The 12,799-nt window shown below is 51.4% G+C and overlaps 3 protein-coding genes across 3 annotated transcripts; 1 reads left to right on the forward strand and 2 right to left on the reverse strand.

Annotated features, from left to right (window-relative positions):
• Positions 1-5,203: 5,203 nt before the first annotated feature.
• TRIVIDRAFT_28110 (uncharacterized protein) lies at positions 5,204-5,368 on the forward strand (the record flags this gene model as incomplete). Its single annotated transcript, XM_014100995.1, has 1 exon — positions 5,204-5,368. One exon carries the CDS (start codon positions 5,204-5,206, stop codon positions 5,366-5,368), a length of 165 nt encoding a protein of 54 aa, XP_013956470.1.
• A 486-nt stretch (positions 5,369-5,854) lies between these two features.
• On the reverse strand, positions 5,855-6,673 carry TRIVIDRAFT_60884 (uncharacterized protein; the record flags this gene model as incomplete). The annotated part of the gene is made up of 3 exons (XM_014100996.1): positions 5,855-6,006; positions 6,279-6,288; positions 6,518-6,673. The coding sequence occupies 3 exons, from the start codon at positions 6,671-6,673 to the stop codon at positions 5,855-5,857; spliced, it is 318 nt and encodes a 105-aa protein (XP_013956471.1).
• An 817-nt stretch (positions 6,674-7,490) lies between these two features.
• On the reverse strand, positions 7,491-8,621 carry TRIVIDRAFT_54265 (uncharacterized protein; the record flags this gene model as incomplete). Its single annotated transcript, XM_014100997.1, has 2 exons — positions 7,491-8,528; positions 8,607-8,621. The coding sequence occupies 2 exons, from the start codon at positions 8,619-8,621 to the stop codon at positions 7,491-7,493; spliced, it is 1,053 nt and encodes a 350-aa protein (XP_013956472.1).
• Between the last annotated feature and the right edge of the window lie 4,178 nt (positions 8,622-12,799).

Consider the following 12,799-nt stretch of genomic DNA (forward strand, 5'->3'; position numbering starts at 1 on the left):
AACCAAAACAGCAGTTGCCCAGAAGCAACGAAGGAACGAGTCACAGAATGGCCTAGCCGTGGCTTCGCTGACATATTTGGAACAAAATCCCTAGTAGGGAAACAGGCCCCCTGTTGAGCTGTTTGTGCTTGCCGAGAATACCATGCGCAGCGGCACGCATTGGGAACCTTGAACTTGTATATGTGCGATACGAACAATTGAAGTGCCTGCCTTACAGGTGCGAAGTAGTGGTAGGTACTTTTGCCAGCATACACGCAGCACGCCGTGCAGGTTATCAACCTGCAGTACTTGGAAGTACCATCCTCCATTTGGGATAGACGGCAAAAGGCTCGCTACGGTACGGATTCCTTCCCTGTTGGATGAGGTTAATTTGAGTACCTAGGTACCAATCTGTCATGAAGCATGAAAGGCTTGCAGGGCATCAAGGTCTCATCATCTTCGTAAGCCCTCCTTAGGTACTTAAGCCCGTCGGGCAATGCTTCAACTGCACGTCCAGGTCCACGGTTTGAATCACACTACCAAGTATTACAAGAGCGCTAGACTCAATCTTGGAGTGTTTCCCCGATGTCTGCCCGTGGCCGCGGGAGTTGATGCCAGGTTCCGGACAACCGCGTCCTTCGTTTTGTCTGTTTGCTTGAGCATGGCATGTATGTACCCTGACCATCAAACGATTCATCCCACATGCAAACATGCACACGTCTCGTACTGAGTAGGCTTTGCATGTGGTGTGGATGGTAAGGGAGCATCAGGCAGCTTATGGCGGGCCACGGGGGGTGGGTTAAAAGGTAGAACGCCTTGTAGCTCTTGGATGCACATATCGAGGAGGGGGAAAGAGAAGAGAGAGAGAGAGAAGGAAAAAGAAAAAGAAACAAGCAACAGACTGAGACAGCACCCTGAGAGACCGCGGCACCAGGTACATAGGTAGGTGCTCTTCCGAAGCAGGCGGTTAGGTATTACCTACTAGTAGGTTAGACGCTTTCAAAAGTCAGCTCGGAAGAGATGAGGATGTCTTTCCCCCCCTTTTTGTTTAGCCAGGTTAAACGACAATGGTCGAGGCTGAATCCATGCCAAGGCCAGTCGATGCATCTTCTGGCATGCAAGAAAGCGTGCAAAGAGTGATAACTTACACGTAGGAAAATAAAAGATATGTCTTGAAACGCCATTGGGTATTTCTATGCAGGATGCTGCGCTTTGGGCCCAAAGCGGCCTCTTTTGCATTTGCCTTGCATGGCTAGCTCCCTCGCTTGGAAGCTCCAGGCAAGCTCCAGGCAAGCTCCAGGCAGTCAAGGAGCAGTGCAGGGAGGAGAGATGCGGGCGGTGCCTACATTTACAGCATGCGAGACGCCTCTCCAGCAGCAGCTGAGTGAGAAAACAACGGCTCCAGGGCACCGCATTGGCTGGCTGCTGGGCTGCATATCGGTGAGAAGGGCTGCATCGAGCTTCTGCACCTCAAGGCGGGATCGTCGCACGGCTAGTGCAAGTGCTCTGTACCGTGCCATTCGTCCATGGTTAGTAATGGAGTGCAGCAGGGCGTACATGTACCTTGGGCGACTGCGCGATGCTCTCCCATTGGTCAATTGGGGCGCTGAATTACTCTCTTCAGCATCTGCCATTCGAACCTAGCCAATGCGCTGGGTACATGTACCTGGGCCAACTCAAGCCACCAGATTGGGGTGGACTAGCAGCAGCCTGCCTGGGTGGTGGGAAAAGAGAAAAAGAGACCAAGAAATCACACCTCATCCATTGGCTTCACGTCTTGCCTCTCGCTTCGCACTTGGAGCTGGTGGGTCAATATTTCCATCCTCGGAGGACTAACTCATTTCATCAATCATCAATCCTGCTTCTGCAGACCTCGAGATACTACGCGCCTGGGAAAAGGGCGCCTTAGTACCCAACTGCTACCCCCATACAGGCAGAAACGGTACAAGTCTGCACATGCATGAGGCCAGCTAATGTACGAGAAGCCTTGTCCAGCCTATACCGCATGTAAATAGCAGCAGCAGATCATCAGCCTCGACGCATCCTTGCCATATGAGAGATGTGGTGGTGCCAGTAAGTCTGACAGTCTTTGCCGAACGCCTTGCTGCCTTAACCTTGTCTTGTTTTTTCGCACAACGCATTCACAAAACCAAACACACCGCTCTCATGGCGCCGCGGACTGATTCAGCAAGACTGATTCAGTCAACACCTTGGCCTGCCTCACCCTCCTCCGTGTTTTCGGTCTTGTTCCAAGGGCTGGCCGCAAGTCTCCATCTGCTTCCAGCTTCGGCCCAGTGCCAGGCTCCAAACGGCGCCGACACACTCGATGCCCTGCCTGCGAGGACCCCACCCGAACAACCCTAAATACAGTATCCGACATGAGGCGCTGTCAAGGTCCACGCCGGGCCGGGCTGCGGGCTGGCTGAGGGAAGGGAAAAGAGAGCGACGACACATCATGGTCAACAGACGTGCGGCAACTGCTCACCCGGAACAAGTAAATGGTCATACAAACAGGCTGTTGCCCACTCGTCTCACCCTCACTTTCGCTTTCGGCGCATCTTGATCCCATCTTGGACAAGTGTCAGTCAACACGGGCCTGGCTTGGAACTTTTCCCTTGAGCGGCCCCATCCCGTTAGCCGGTAGGGCTACATGCGGCGTACGAGTATTCGGGATTAGTCGTACGTCTGGACTTGTACGAGCATACGACCACGGGGACTTGTATACTCGTATGCGTGCGTAGTAGGTATCAAGTATGACTGCCAGGGCGTTCCGCAACGCCCCGGCGAGATGCTTCCCTGCCAGGTGTGTCTTGTGTTTGCATGTACAGGCGGCACCCGTATGTTGACGTGGTTCGCCATGCATGAGGCCCAAACGCACATCCTCACAGCCTGTTGCAGCATGAATCAGCATGTCTCGAGACGTGGCTGCCATGGAAATTCAGCCCAAGCCCTTAGTTTACACTCACCACCACACGCCAGCCATGCATAACATCTGGCAGCAAAAGCACCAATATGGATTCTTGCCGAGATTTAGGCCAGCCCGCCACAAGAGTCGCAGGTGGGCGCAGTTTAGCTTACTACTACCTGTAGTAGCTCTGACCCGTGGTGTCTTTCCACGTTCCTCCTAGTGCTAGACAGGTCCAGGGGTGAAAACCCGCTCCCGTGTCTCCGGGCAAGTCAGACCCTTCCTCTGGGAGACTGAGCGGCGCTTGCGGGTCAGCTCAGAGCAGAGGGGGGTGCGTTTTGTTCTAGCATACTCGTACGCACGGAGCCCAGTACTACTAGTGATGACGATATAGCAAGTTGACAAACCGGGGTCCGACCCGACCGTTTTGGATGTTTCCCACCCCTGTACTGCGGCTCTGTTGGCTGCTAGCCCCGGTCGAATCGCCCGCTGCCCTAGGAGCGTGACCAACATCCAAGTAGCTCAGCGATCTTTCCGGTTCAAACGGACAGTTGGGTCCGTCCGCGCGTGTTTGAATGCATCATATGCTTTGGGAGTTGACGGCTCCAGGGCCGGGGGCCAGGGCAAGGAGGGCTATGCAGATGATCTGATTACCCTTCCATCTCGCCGGGTCGCCGTACTGCAGGTCCAGGGGGGGGATCTCGCAAAGTACTGTACTCGTTCGTCCGTGTCACTTGTAGTGCTTGCAGTGCAGAAGAAGGATTCCAACAAAGGCGATGATGCATCATGGCCTCAAAGCCTTTTAGGTAGATGCGCTCTGCCTATCAGGCATTGATCTTGGCTGCCTCAGGTTCTGAGTTGCCAGTTGGGCTGCGCTGCAGAGCACCTGCCTCGCTTCTCATCCGGGAGGTACCTCGAGATACGCAGAGTACTTGCGCCAAGTCGTGTACCTCGGACTGCATGGAGGTACCTTTTATATGGCCGGTACATATGCATTGATGCATCCTTGCCTTGGCCTTGCTTTGTCTGCAGCCAATTCCTCCCTTGCTTGACGTCTTTGAACCAAACACGCCCCCTTCCACTCTTTTCTTTGTCCTCGTCTACGAGTACATGCCTTATCCATTCCTTTGTCTTTGCTACACCATCATCCTCGTCCTTGTTCTCAACCCCTCTACTTCTACCTCCTCCTCCTGCTCCTCCTCCACCTCCTCTTCCACCTCCTCCCCTCCATCTACCCCTCCGCCTCGACAATCCCTGTATCTGTTCTTCACCTTTGCCACCAAACTGCCAGCGGGAAGCAACGTGAGTGGGAATTGCTACCAACATCCTCTGCAGAGGCCAATGTGGCAAGCAGCTCGGCAATTCACTTCAACTGTCATTGATTGATTCCATTCATTGTCGTCAAACGCACTCCCGCTTCGCCGCCTTCCAGAAACACTCTCGGTAGTTTTTTACGGCCGGAACTGGCTCCGGTGTTGCATCTCTGTCGGCACCCGCATCCGCATCCCCGTTTTCTTCCCGGCCTGCGAGGATCAAACAAACGTCGTTGGTTTGTTCTATTTTTGAAGACCGACCCCGGCAGCTGTTTCGTCACTTGGTCGCAATTTGCCGCATAACATTTATTGCACATTGGGCTACTGCTCCAGACTCTTGACAGGCCAAACCCTACGCCCGCCTTACAAGGCTTATCGAATCGACAGACCCCTCTCCCCTGCTCTTGACCCCATGGCCATACGCTCCGCCTCGAATCCACCGGTCTGTTTGGCGGCATCTACCTTCTTTTCCGTCCCGTGCCTCTCAGTCTATTATCCTTGACGTTCCAGCAGTAGCTGTTTTGGAGAGCTACTAGGAGCTTTTTGCAAACAGAGGCGGATAGCTTAACTCTTGCCGGGCTCACTACATATAAGCCGGCTATTCGCAATCCTCAAGTCTATCATTCACAACCATCGACACTCAACCATTTACTTTATATACCACCTCGACTGTTCACGCAAAATCGGTGCTTTATACCTTCCACCAAGCTTTTATCCTTCAAGAAACTCTCCACTGTTGAAAACTTAAAGAGACGCCTTCATCTCTTGTAAGCCGCCACAGTCTGACAACTATAACAAGGCGCTCTATATCGTCTATTTGTGTCAGCCATCCTATTCTTGAGCCAAAGTTACTTGGCTTCACACTGTTTGGGCTCTTATTGCTCTTTGATAGAAGCATCCAAAGTTTCCATCTCTTTCAGGCACTTCACTTCTGACGAATAGTCAAGTAACTCCTCCTGACTCAATCGCAAGGCTCTGCTAAGCCGACGACTCAACAACAAGCCTTATGACAATGGCAGTCTCTTGCGCTCACTCCTTTGTCATGATCAAGTCTGACAACACTCTTGTTCAATGGGTTTGCCAGCACTGCCGTTCGGGACCTCACTGGGCCATCTATGAATGCACCTACTGCAAGCTTCATCTTTGCCGTCCTTGCACCCAGGCAGCCTAAGCTGGTCAATCAGCAATGACTGGTATTGACACAACAACCACCGGATTGACCAGCCCTATGGCAGGCCCTATGGGGACTCTATTTCTGCTCGGCTAATCCTGATTTTTGATGCTGCCGACGTCATTCAACAGTTTCATTCTATCTTAAGAACGGCCTAGAACGCTTTTTATGACGACCTGTTCACCCTTGGCGAGCCAGCAGCTCCCTGGTAACATTTCGACTGATACGGCTTCTACGAATCACGACTCTCTTTGAACTCTTTTTTCTTTTGTTTTGCTTTGCATGTCTCACTCAACAGCAGTTTTGCTTTGGTGTTCTTCATCTACCCCAATCTTCCCCCCTATTTTTTGCAAATTGATGCACAACCGCAGGTAGCCGTACGGCTACAATGCCAGAATTGGATTTGCCTGCAGTATTGCTTACAGCATTGCCTGCAGAAGCGGCAGCGGTTGCCCCTGGTCATGTTCGTCTTTTGCAAGCTGATTTTTAAGCCTCTGTTCCGCATGTTTGGATTTTGCAGCTGGACTGCAAGTCCCACGTGGGCGGCTCCATCCAGACTCCCTTTTTGGCAACGCGCAGCATGAGCTTGTACAAGGCCCCCCCTGCCTGGATGTCGCTCTGCATGTGGACACTTGGGCCTATGAGATGCTTTTCAAGGCATCAACGACGGGATTCGGCGACCTCTAGAATCAGAAGCGGGGAGGTGTTATAGCCACATCCTGGCAGCCTTCATCCTCGTCGTGCTCAACAGTGACTTATTTCGCACTCGTATTTTCCCTTTTACCCATTCCGGTTTGAAATGGACAAGGACAAGGACAAGGACAAGGACAAGGACAAGGACAAGATGCTAGGCGGAGCTTTGGCCCTCTGTTCATGATCGGGGCTTTGTTCAGCGGTAATAGTCCTTTACTTCCCCCATTCTATTTGTCATCAGAGTTATTGATTTGTTTTTTTCTTTCCTTTTTCCTTTTTTCCCATATGGTTTGGGTAAGCTGGAGTCTTGATTTTTGGGATATTGGTCGATCTTTGCTTTTGTTTTCAAGGGCTAGGTATTGGGTTGCTTTTGTCACTTGGACAATGCCGTTCTCTCTCATGACCGTTGACGGGCGCAATTTGAGATTATATGGGTGGATAATAGGGCCAACTCACGAGCGAGTAATCCAGGGATAGACTGGTTGTCGTAAGGCAAGGGAAACTCCAATATGGAGATGTGAGCATGACTTCATAGATAGCAAATAGATATGGGACGCAATGATTACATTTCTCACACCACTTGTCATACGATTCTTTGTAATTCTCGGTCATGTTGAACGAGTACATACTCGTACAGGTTGACGGCTAATTCAACGGTAGGGCTTGCAAGACTGGGCGCGAGTCAGTCTCAGGGCTCTAGAAATCGGTGCAACATGCTGGTTTGGATGTGTGATGTTACCTGTTTTTCCTGGAAAAGAAAGATGTCATTTTTTTTTACATGGAGATTATTATATACCCTTTTATTGCTGTACTATCAACAAGGGATAGGAACTATTACCATTGGTCGACTCAAAGTCCGCTGTTTACCTACAGCCTATCAATTAAAGAAGACAAGAGAGAAAGGGAGAAAGAATGCATACCCATTCATAGAAAGGATCAAAAAGACATTGGCAAGTTCGCCATCAATGAAAAAGAAAAAAGAAAGAAGAAGAAGAAGAAGAAGAAGAAGAAGAAGAGGCTTGCAAGTTACGATTTATCGAAAGATTAAAGGAATACCCGAGATTTGATCGAAGCTTGTTTTTCCTATTCTATTTTATTTGCGTCTTCTGTGGAACGCAACGTTGTGATACCCTTCCAGGCAGGAAGAGAAGACAGAGGCAAAAAAGAATCGTCATACAAGATTTGCCGTGCGAGGTGATCTATTCTGTGCCATGCGCGGCACAAAAGACGGGATCTCCCCGTGTTGGCGGGTGATGTAACAACAATGTCCCTTGCGTCAGAGGTCATATGGTGTATGTGGATGGATGCAGTAGTTTGCTCTTGCTTGCCTTCATTCGAGGCAAGATGGACAAAAGGGGGTGAGCAACGCTTGGGCTGAGCGTCAGAGAGTTGTGCTACTCAAATCAAAAAGAGGCAACCTCCGGCTGATCTACGTATATCGGTAGAAGCGAGCAATTTTCTTATCCTTGTACGGCCAATCCCACACTGGCCGCTCACTCGTCCTCTTCGTCACAACCACCTCGTCTCCAACTGATACGTCAACTCCGTCTAGGCCATCGACCAGAAAACCATACTTGCCAAAAACGGGCGTCCACTTGGAGCCCGTATCGACCCGTCGATCTGACATGAGCTTCTTCAAGAGCATGCCCTTCTCGCCTTCGCCGAACCGCCCCGTCTCGTAATCGACGTTGAGGGAAGTACAACGGTTACACAACTTGGTCATGGCTAGGGTAGGGCGGCCGCCAATGGACAGCTCGGCCCAGAAGTCTTCGTCAAACTCGCCTTCGCCGTCCACCACGATGTTGGGCCGGAATTTCACGATATCCACGGGACCACTGGAGAGACGCGCGTTGACGTTACTGAGTGACTTTTCGGTCACGACGAGGTAGGCGGCCATATCGGAAAAGGTCAGCCAGTCTGGTTCTGGCTCGGGCTCGTGTTGATCTCCCCATACGAAGCTGGCCAGATAAGGCAGCCAGCCCTGTTTGGCGGGGGGCGCAGCAGGAGCAGCGGGCTGAGCTCTGGGCGAGAAGGTTCCAAAGACCGGGCGACGCTCGTCACCGATGTAGAGAAGTACGGTTGGGAAGCCAAAGCAGGCTGTGAACCATTCGTCGAAATATGCCCCCATTCGATAAGCGTCAACTAAACCCTGGTGAAGGTTGATGACTTGCCGGTCGAGACCTGAGACGTCAGGGTCCAGAGGCACGCGGAGGACGACGCTCTGCTCCGGACATGGCGACACCAACGGATCTCTCGGAGGCTGGTATCGTACATGAATCTCATCGGCGACAATCTCCTGGATGAAGCGGCTGCACTCGGGATACCTGTCAAGCTGGATCTTGGCCAACTCTCCGTCCTCGCCGACCCTGAAGAGCATGAATCGTCGGTCATACTTGACCCCCTGGGGGCCAAGATGGGCATTGTGGAGCGGAATGCCGCGGAGGGCCTTGATAGGATAGACCCAAATCTGGGGTAAGACAGAGTCGTCAGCAACCTTAAAAACCACCAGCCAATCTATGTGTGTGCTGCCCTCTAAGATGCTTACCGCCGTTATCTTCATGGCTGACGCGATTGAATGAATTCAATAGGGCTGGCACCAAGCGATGTGATTCGATTCGACACAAAGTATGTTCCTTGTATTCCAAATCGCTGCTGCTCTTTCGGTACCTCGAGCTGCTGTCCATCATGTTAGGCTCATATTATACTATTTTAAGAAAAGGCCCCGATACCCATTGTTGGATCGGCCATCATGCCGCTGGTCTGGCGCGCCCTTCCCCGGCAATTGATCTGCTAACATGTACCTTGTCGTTTGACATTGATTGCAGAGTAAGCATCTGTCATTCGCTTCCCCTCCGCTGAAGCGGTCCCCAGACTCGTCGGCTTTTAGCTAATAGGCTTTAGTTTTTCGCTATGCGTGGGGGCAATGATAGTCGGCGATTACTGGTATCGACATGCTAATAATTCCGTCGCATGCCCAAGATTGGTGAAAACGAAAGCCATTTGACAACTCCTTCCCTTTCGATCTGCTCACCTTTCGGATATCATTTCGTCGTGTTCGTATCCTATATGTTAAGCTGAATGTGGAATACCCCAACGGTATTTTGCTTTTGGTCTCAGTTTAGCCGAGAATCACCGCGGGCAGCTAGACGCCATAGCGTCGTTCGAAACATCTCGTAAACAAATATAACTGACTCATGGTCCGTCTAGTCAAAGAGGAGTGAGGAGCAGCAGGATGAGATTCCCAAGGCCTTGTTCAGCTGAAATGACTATGAGCAAACTGAAGTATAGTCAAAGATTTCGCCCAAAGCCAATTTCGGCGTTTCTATTCGCCCTCTCCTCATACATGTGCGTATTGCAGACACGATAAGGCAGCTGATACTGCAAATGTGCAAACCGCAAGTCTCTGTTTGCATTGTATTTCCAAGCGGAGATGGCCCTCCTCAACAAGGAAATCTAGGGCCCAAAATGAGGAAAGCTTAACTAAACAGGTTCACTGACAGGACGCTAATGACTTCTCGCGTCGTCTAGCGATATTGCCGAGTGACTATCCCACCGGCTCGACGACTAACAACAGCAATTACTTCGTTTATAAGGTGCACTATCTCTCCACAGATCAAGTCATGATCTGTCATCAGAGAAAACATGCATGATTTCAACAGTGTGTACGAGACGAGAAGAGAAGACACGAGACGAATGCCCACTTCTGAGAGCGGGGAAGAGTGGAATCCTGCCGTGTTGAATGGACGGATACCCTGAACTGTACGGATATGTATGAGCGAAAAACCCCCCACTGGGCTCTGCGATTAACGCTGCCGGCATGCTGGAGATCTCTGACGTATCGACAGGGCACTCGGACATGGAATCACGCGGTTAATCCGGTCTTTTCGCGGGGGGGTTGATGGGCGCCGACATCCTACATGTATCCGAGTAACTCGTACTATTCAACCAACCCTAAGCCTTCAGTTAGTAATCTCTGGTGCACCCTGCCGGCTCTCACGGCCGACTTGTCTCGAAATCTTGCTCAAACATCAACACGACATTCCGTTCAAACCGCCTTGGCGAGAAAACGGAGCGAACTCAACCACTCAAATACGTAAATGGTCGGCACTGAGCGTTCGGACGCGTATGCTCTGTACGTCAGCAGTGGATCGATCACCCTTGTTCCTCCTTTGGGAGACAGCAACCCCTCCATAAGAAACGTCCCCAAGGGAAGAGGGTCGATGCTAGCTTGATAGCTTAAGTGGCCGTGTTACCGAAAGATTGAGTGATGGCTGAACCTGATCGGTGGTGATACTGCTGCTACTTGGCACACATCGCATCACATGGCAGCTGTCTGTCAGGCCGAAGAACTAGCATAGTACGAGTGCTAGCGGTGATAGAAACGAAGTAGTATTAGTGGTGATTACCCACGCAAACCCACGCTCTCGGGACAGGGCATGTGGTATTAGATGTGATACATCGAATTGCCCTTGGTGAGCTCCCAGTTCGTTTGCTGATTCGCTCAGTCTGGTTATCTTTGTGGTGATGTGGGTGGGCCGAGATGGGATGGATATGCCCATGACTGATAGAGCCCAGGCAACGAGGTAATAACCAGTAGAATCAAGGCAGCACAAGAGGAGAGGTGAGGAAAGGAGGGGTTGAAGCCGATATGATCCTTCAGACCTGCATATCGACCGGCTGTCTCCGTTGCCCGTGCGTGGTCTGGATAAAGCATGAATCCATGAACGGTGATTTGCTCGCCACGGCAGATGCAAGGCAGTTTGCTGATAATGCAAACGGAACGACAAGGAAAGGATGCCGGCCACTCATCCACGGCTGCATGCATGTATAGCGTGCGTGAGTGAGCATTATCATGCGCGCAACGGGACGTCGAATCCATCCGGTTTGCTTTACCTCCATCGCTCAATCGGCAGCCTTATTTGCGCAATTTGGACCCCGACAGCCGTGTTTGCTTGGCAGCCTTTAGGCCGCGTGCATCTGCTGCTCATGCGGAATGTCAAAAGCCAATCGAGAGGAGCACCTTATAACGGTGGCGTCGCTGTTGGGTTGACGCCTCGTCCAGGCTATTGGATGACTTGCTGCCCTTGTCCGTCTTATCGCGTGCCCTCCAGCTTAGGCTGGCCAACCGGGGGAGGCCCAGACCGTTGTCGAGAGTGGTGGCGCTTGGGAATCGCTAGCCTGGTTGGGTTCAAGGTGGAGGAGGCCGGCGGTTTTGAAACCCCAGGTTTGTTTGAGCTTCGTGCAGCAAGGGTTGTTTTAGCTTGACGGAGCCCTGTTCGTGTGTGTTGTTGTTGAGGAGACGGTCTGTATGAGTACATACTCGTACTGTCGAAGCAGCAAGCAAACGATGAAGAGGAAGAGGAAGAGGAAGAGGAAGAGATGAAAAATCTGTATAGACGAGGATGTACAGGCAGGTAAGTTGGGCTGATACTGGTAGGTAATGGAAACAAAAGGGCCTGTTGGGCGTCGCTGCTGGTGCTGCAGGCGCTGCAGGTGCTGCCGTCGCTGCTGCATTTTGCGTTTGCCGCTGTTTGATCGTCCACAAAAAAAATAGAAGCGAAACCCTCCACACTTCTCCTCTTCCGTCTCCATCTCCACCACCTCACACACACGCCTTGCCTTCGCCTGCTGGTCAAGTGAACATTTTTAGCTGAGAGTAATGCTAACCAACCAGCCTAAGACGCTACAGCTCTTCAGCTTTCCTTTCCTGCGAATTCCCAAGTGGAGGTGAGAAGCTCTAGAGAGGCCCAAGATGGTCGATGGTCAGCCACCGCCCGCTTTTACACTCGCACTATCACCACGCGGAAATTTCAACGGGAAAAGCCGCTTCGTCTTGATGCTTTTGGATGATGCAGTTTTTGTCATTGGTACTCGGTGCTACTGTGCGAATCGCTACTAGCGAGCTGGTATTTGCAAGGGGAGCAGTTACATGGAACCAAAGAGGGCCAGGGGCCTTGTCTGTCTCGCCTGGCCTCGCTTGGTTTTGGGCCTGGCCACGTCCAGTATGTGCAAGGTTTTGCCCTCTTACATGAGCGAAAATGCTCGATGTTGGTTCGTCGATAACTCTGCCAACCACTTGCTGCTAGCTAGGTAGATGGGCTTGACACCCGTCCCTTCTAGTGCACGGAGTAAACGATGCAGATCTTGCAGATTAGAAGAATTGGGCTCTTCTTTTATCTATCCCCCCAGACCCCCTTCCGGCTCGTGCTTTTTGCTCCTCAACTTTTTCCCATACTTGCTCCTCTGCTGGCTTCACCATCCGTCTCTTACACCGTTTGAGATTTCTGAAACGCACAGCTTGTCTTTAACCTTGTTGACCTCCTTGTATCACCTTGTTTGCTCACATACGAGTACATATTGCATGTGGCACCCGGCATAGGCGCCCATCACGCCTTGTGCGCCGACTGTTTGCTACCCAGCGTTTATACCCGTTACACAAGACCTTGAGGAATTACTCGCCCACACCTCTCCGGAACCCTTGAGGCCTGGAGCCCCAGTTCTCCAGCTTATCTCCATACATATCTTTATCTATTCGCCTTTTTTTCGCTTCTTCTCATATTGCTCCCTTGCTTGTATAAAGCTTCGTCTTCTCCCTCGTCAAGTCTTTGGGTCGCCAGGTTGCGGCTAAATCAGAAAGCACCCGCGCTTCTGCAAGACGCTTTACCGCGGTTAATATTCTAAATTATTTTCCCCGAGGACACCGTCCCGTTGTTTATCTCAGTTGAATAGTCCAGAGGA

The sequence above is a fragment of the Trichoderma virens genome (assembly GCF_000170995.1).
Source record: "Trichoderma virens Gv29-8 chromosome Unknown TRIVIscaffold_6, whole genome shotgun sequence".
Lineage (NCBI taxonomy): Eukaryota > Fungi > Ascomycota > Sordariomycetes > Hypocreales > Hypocreaceae > Trichoderma > Trichoderma virens.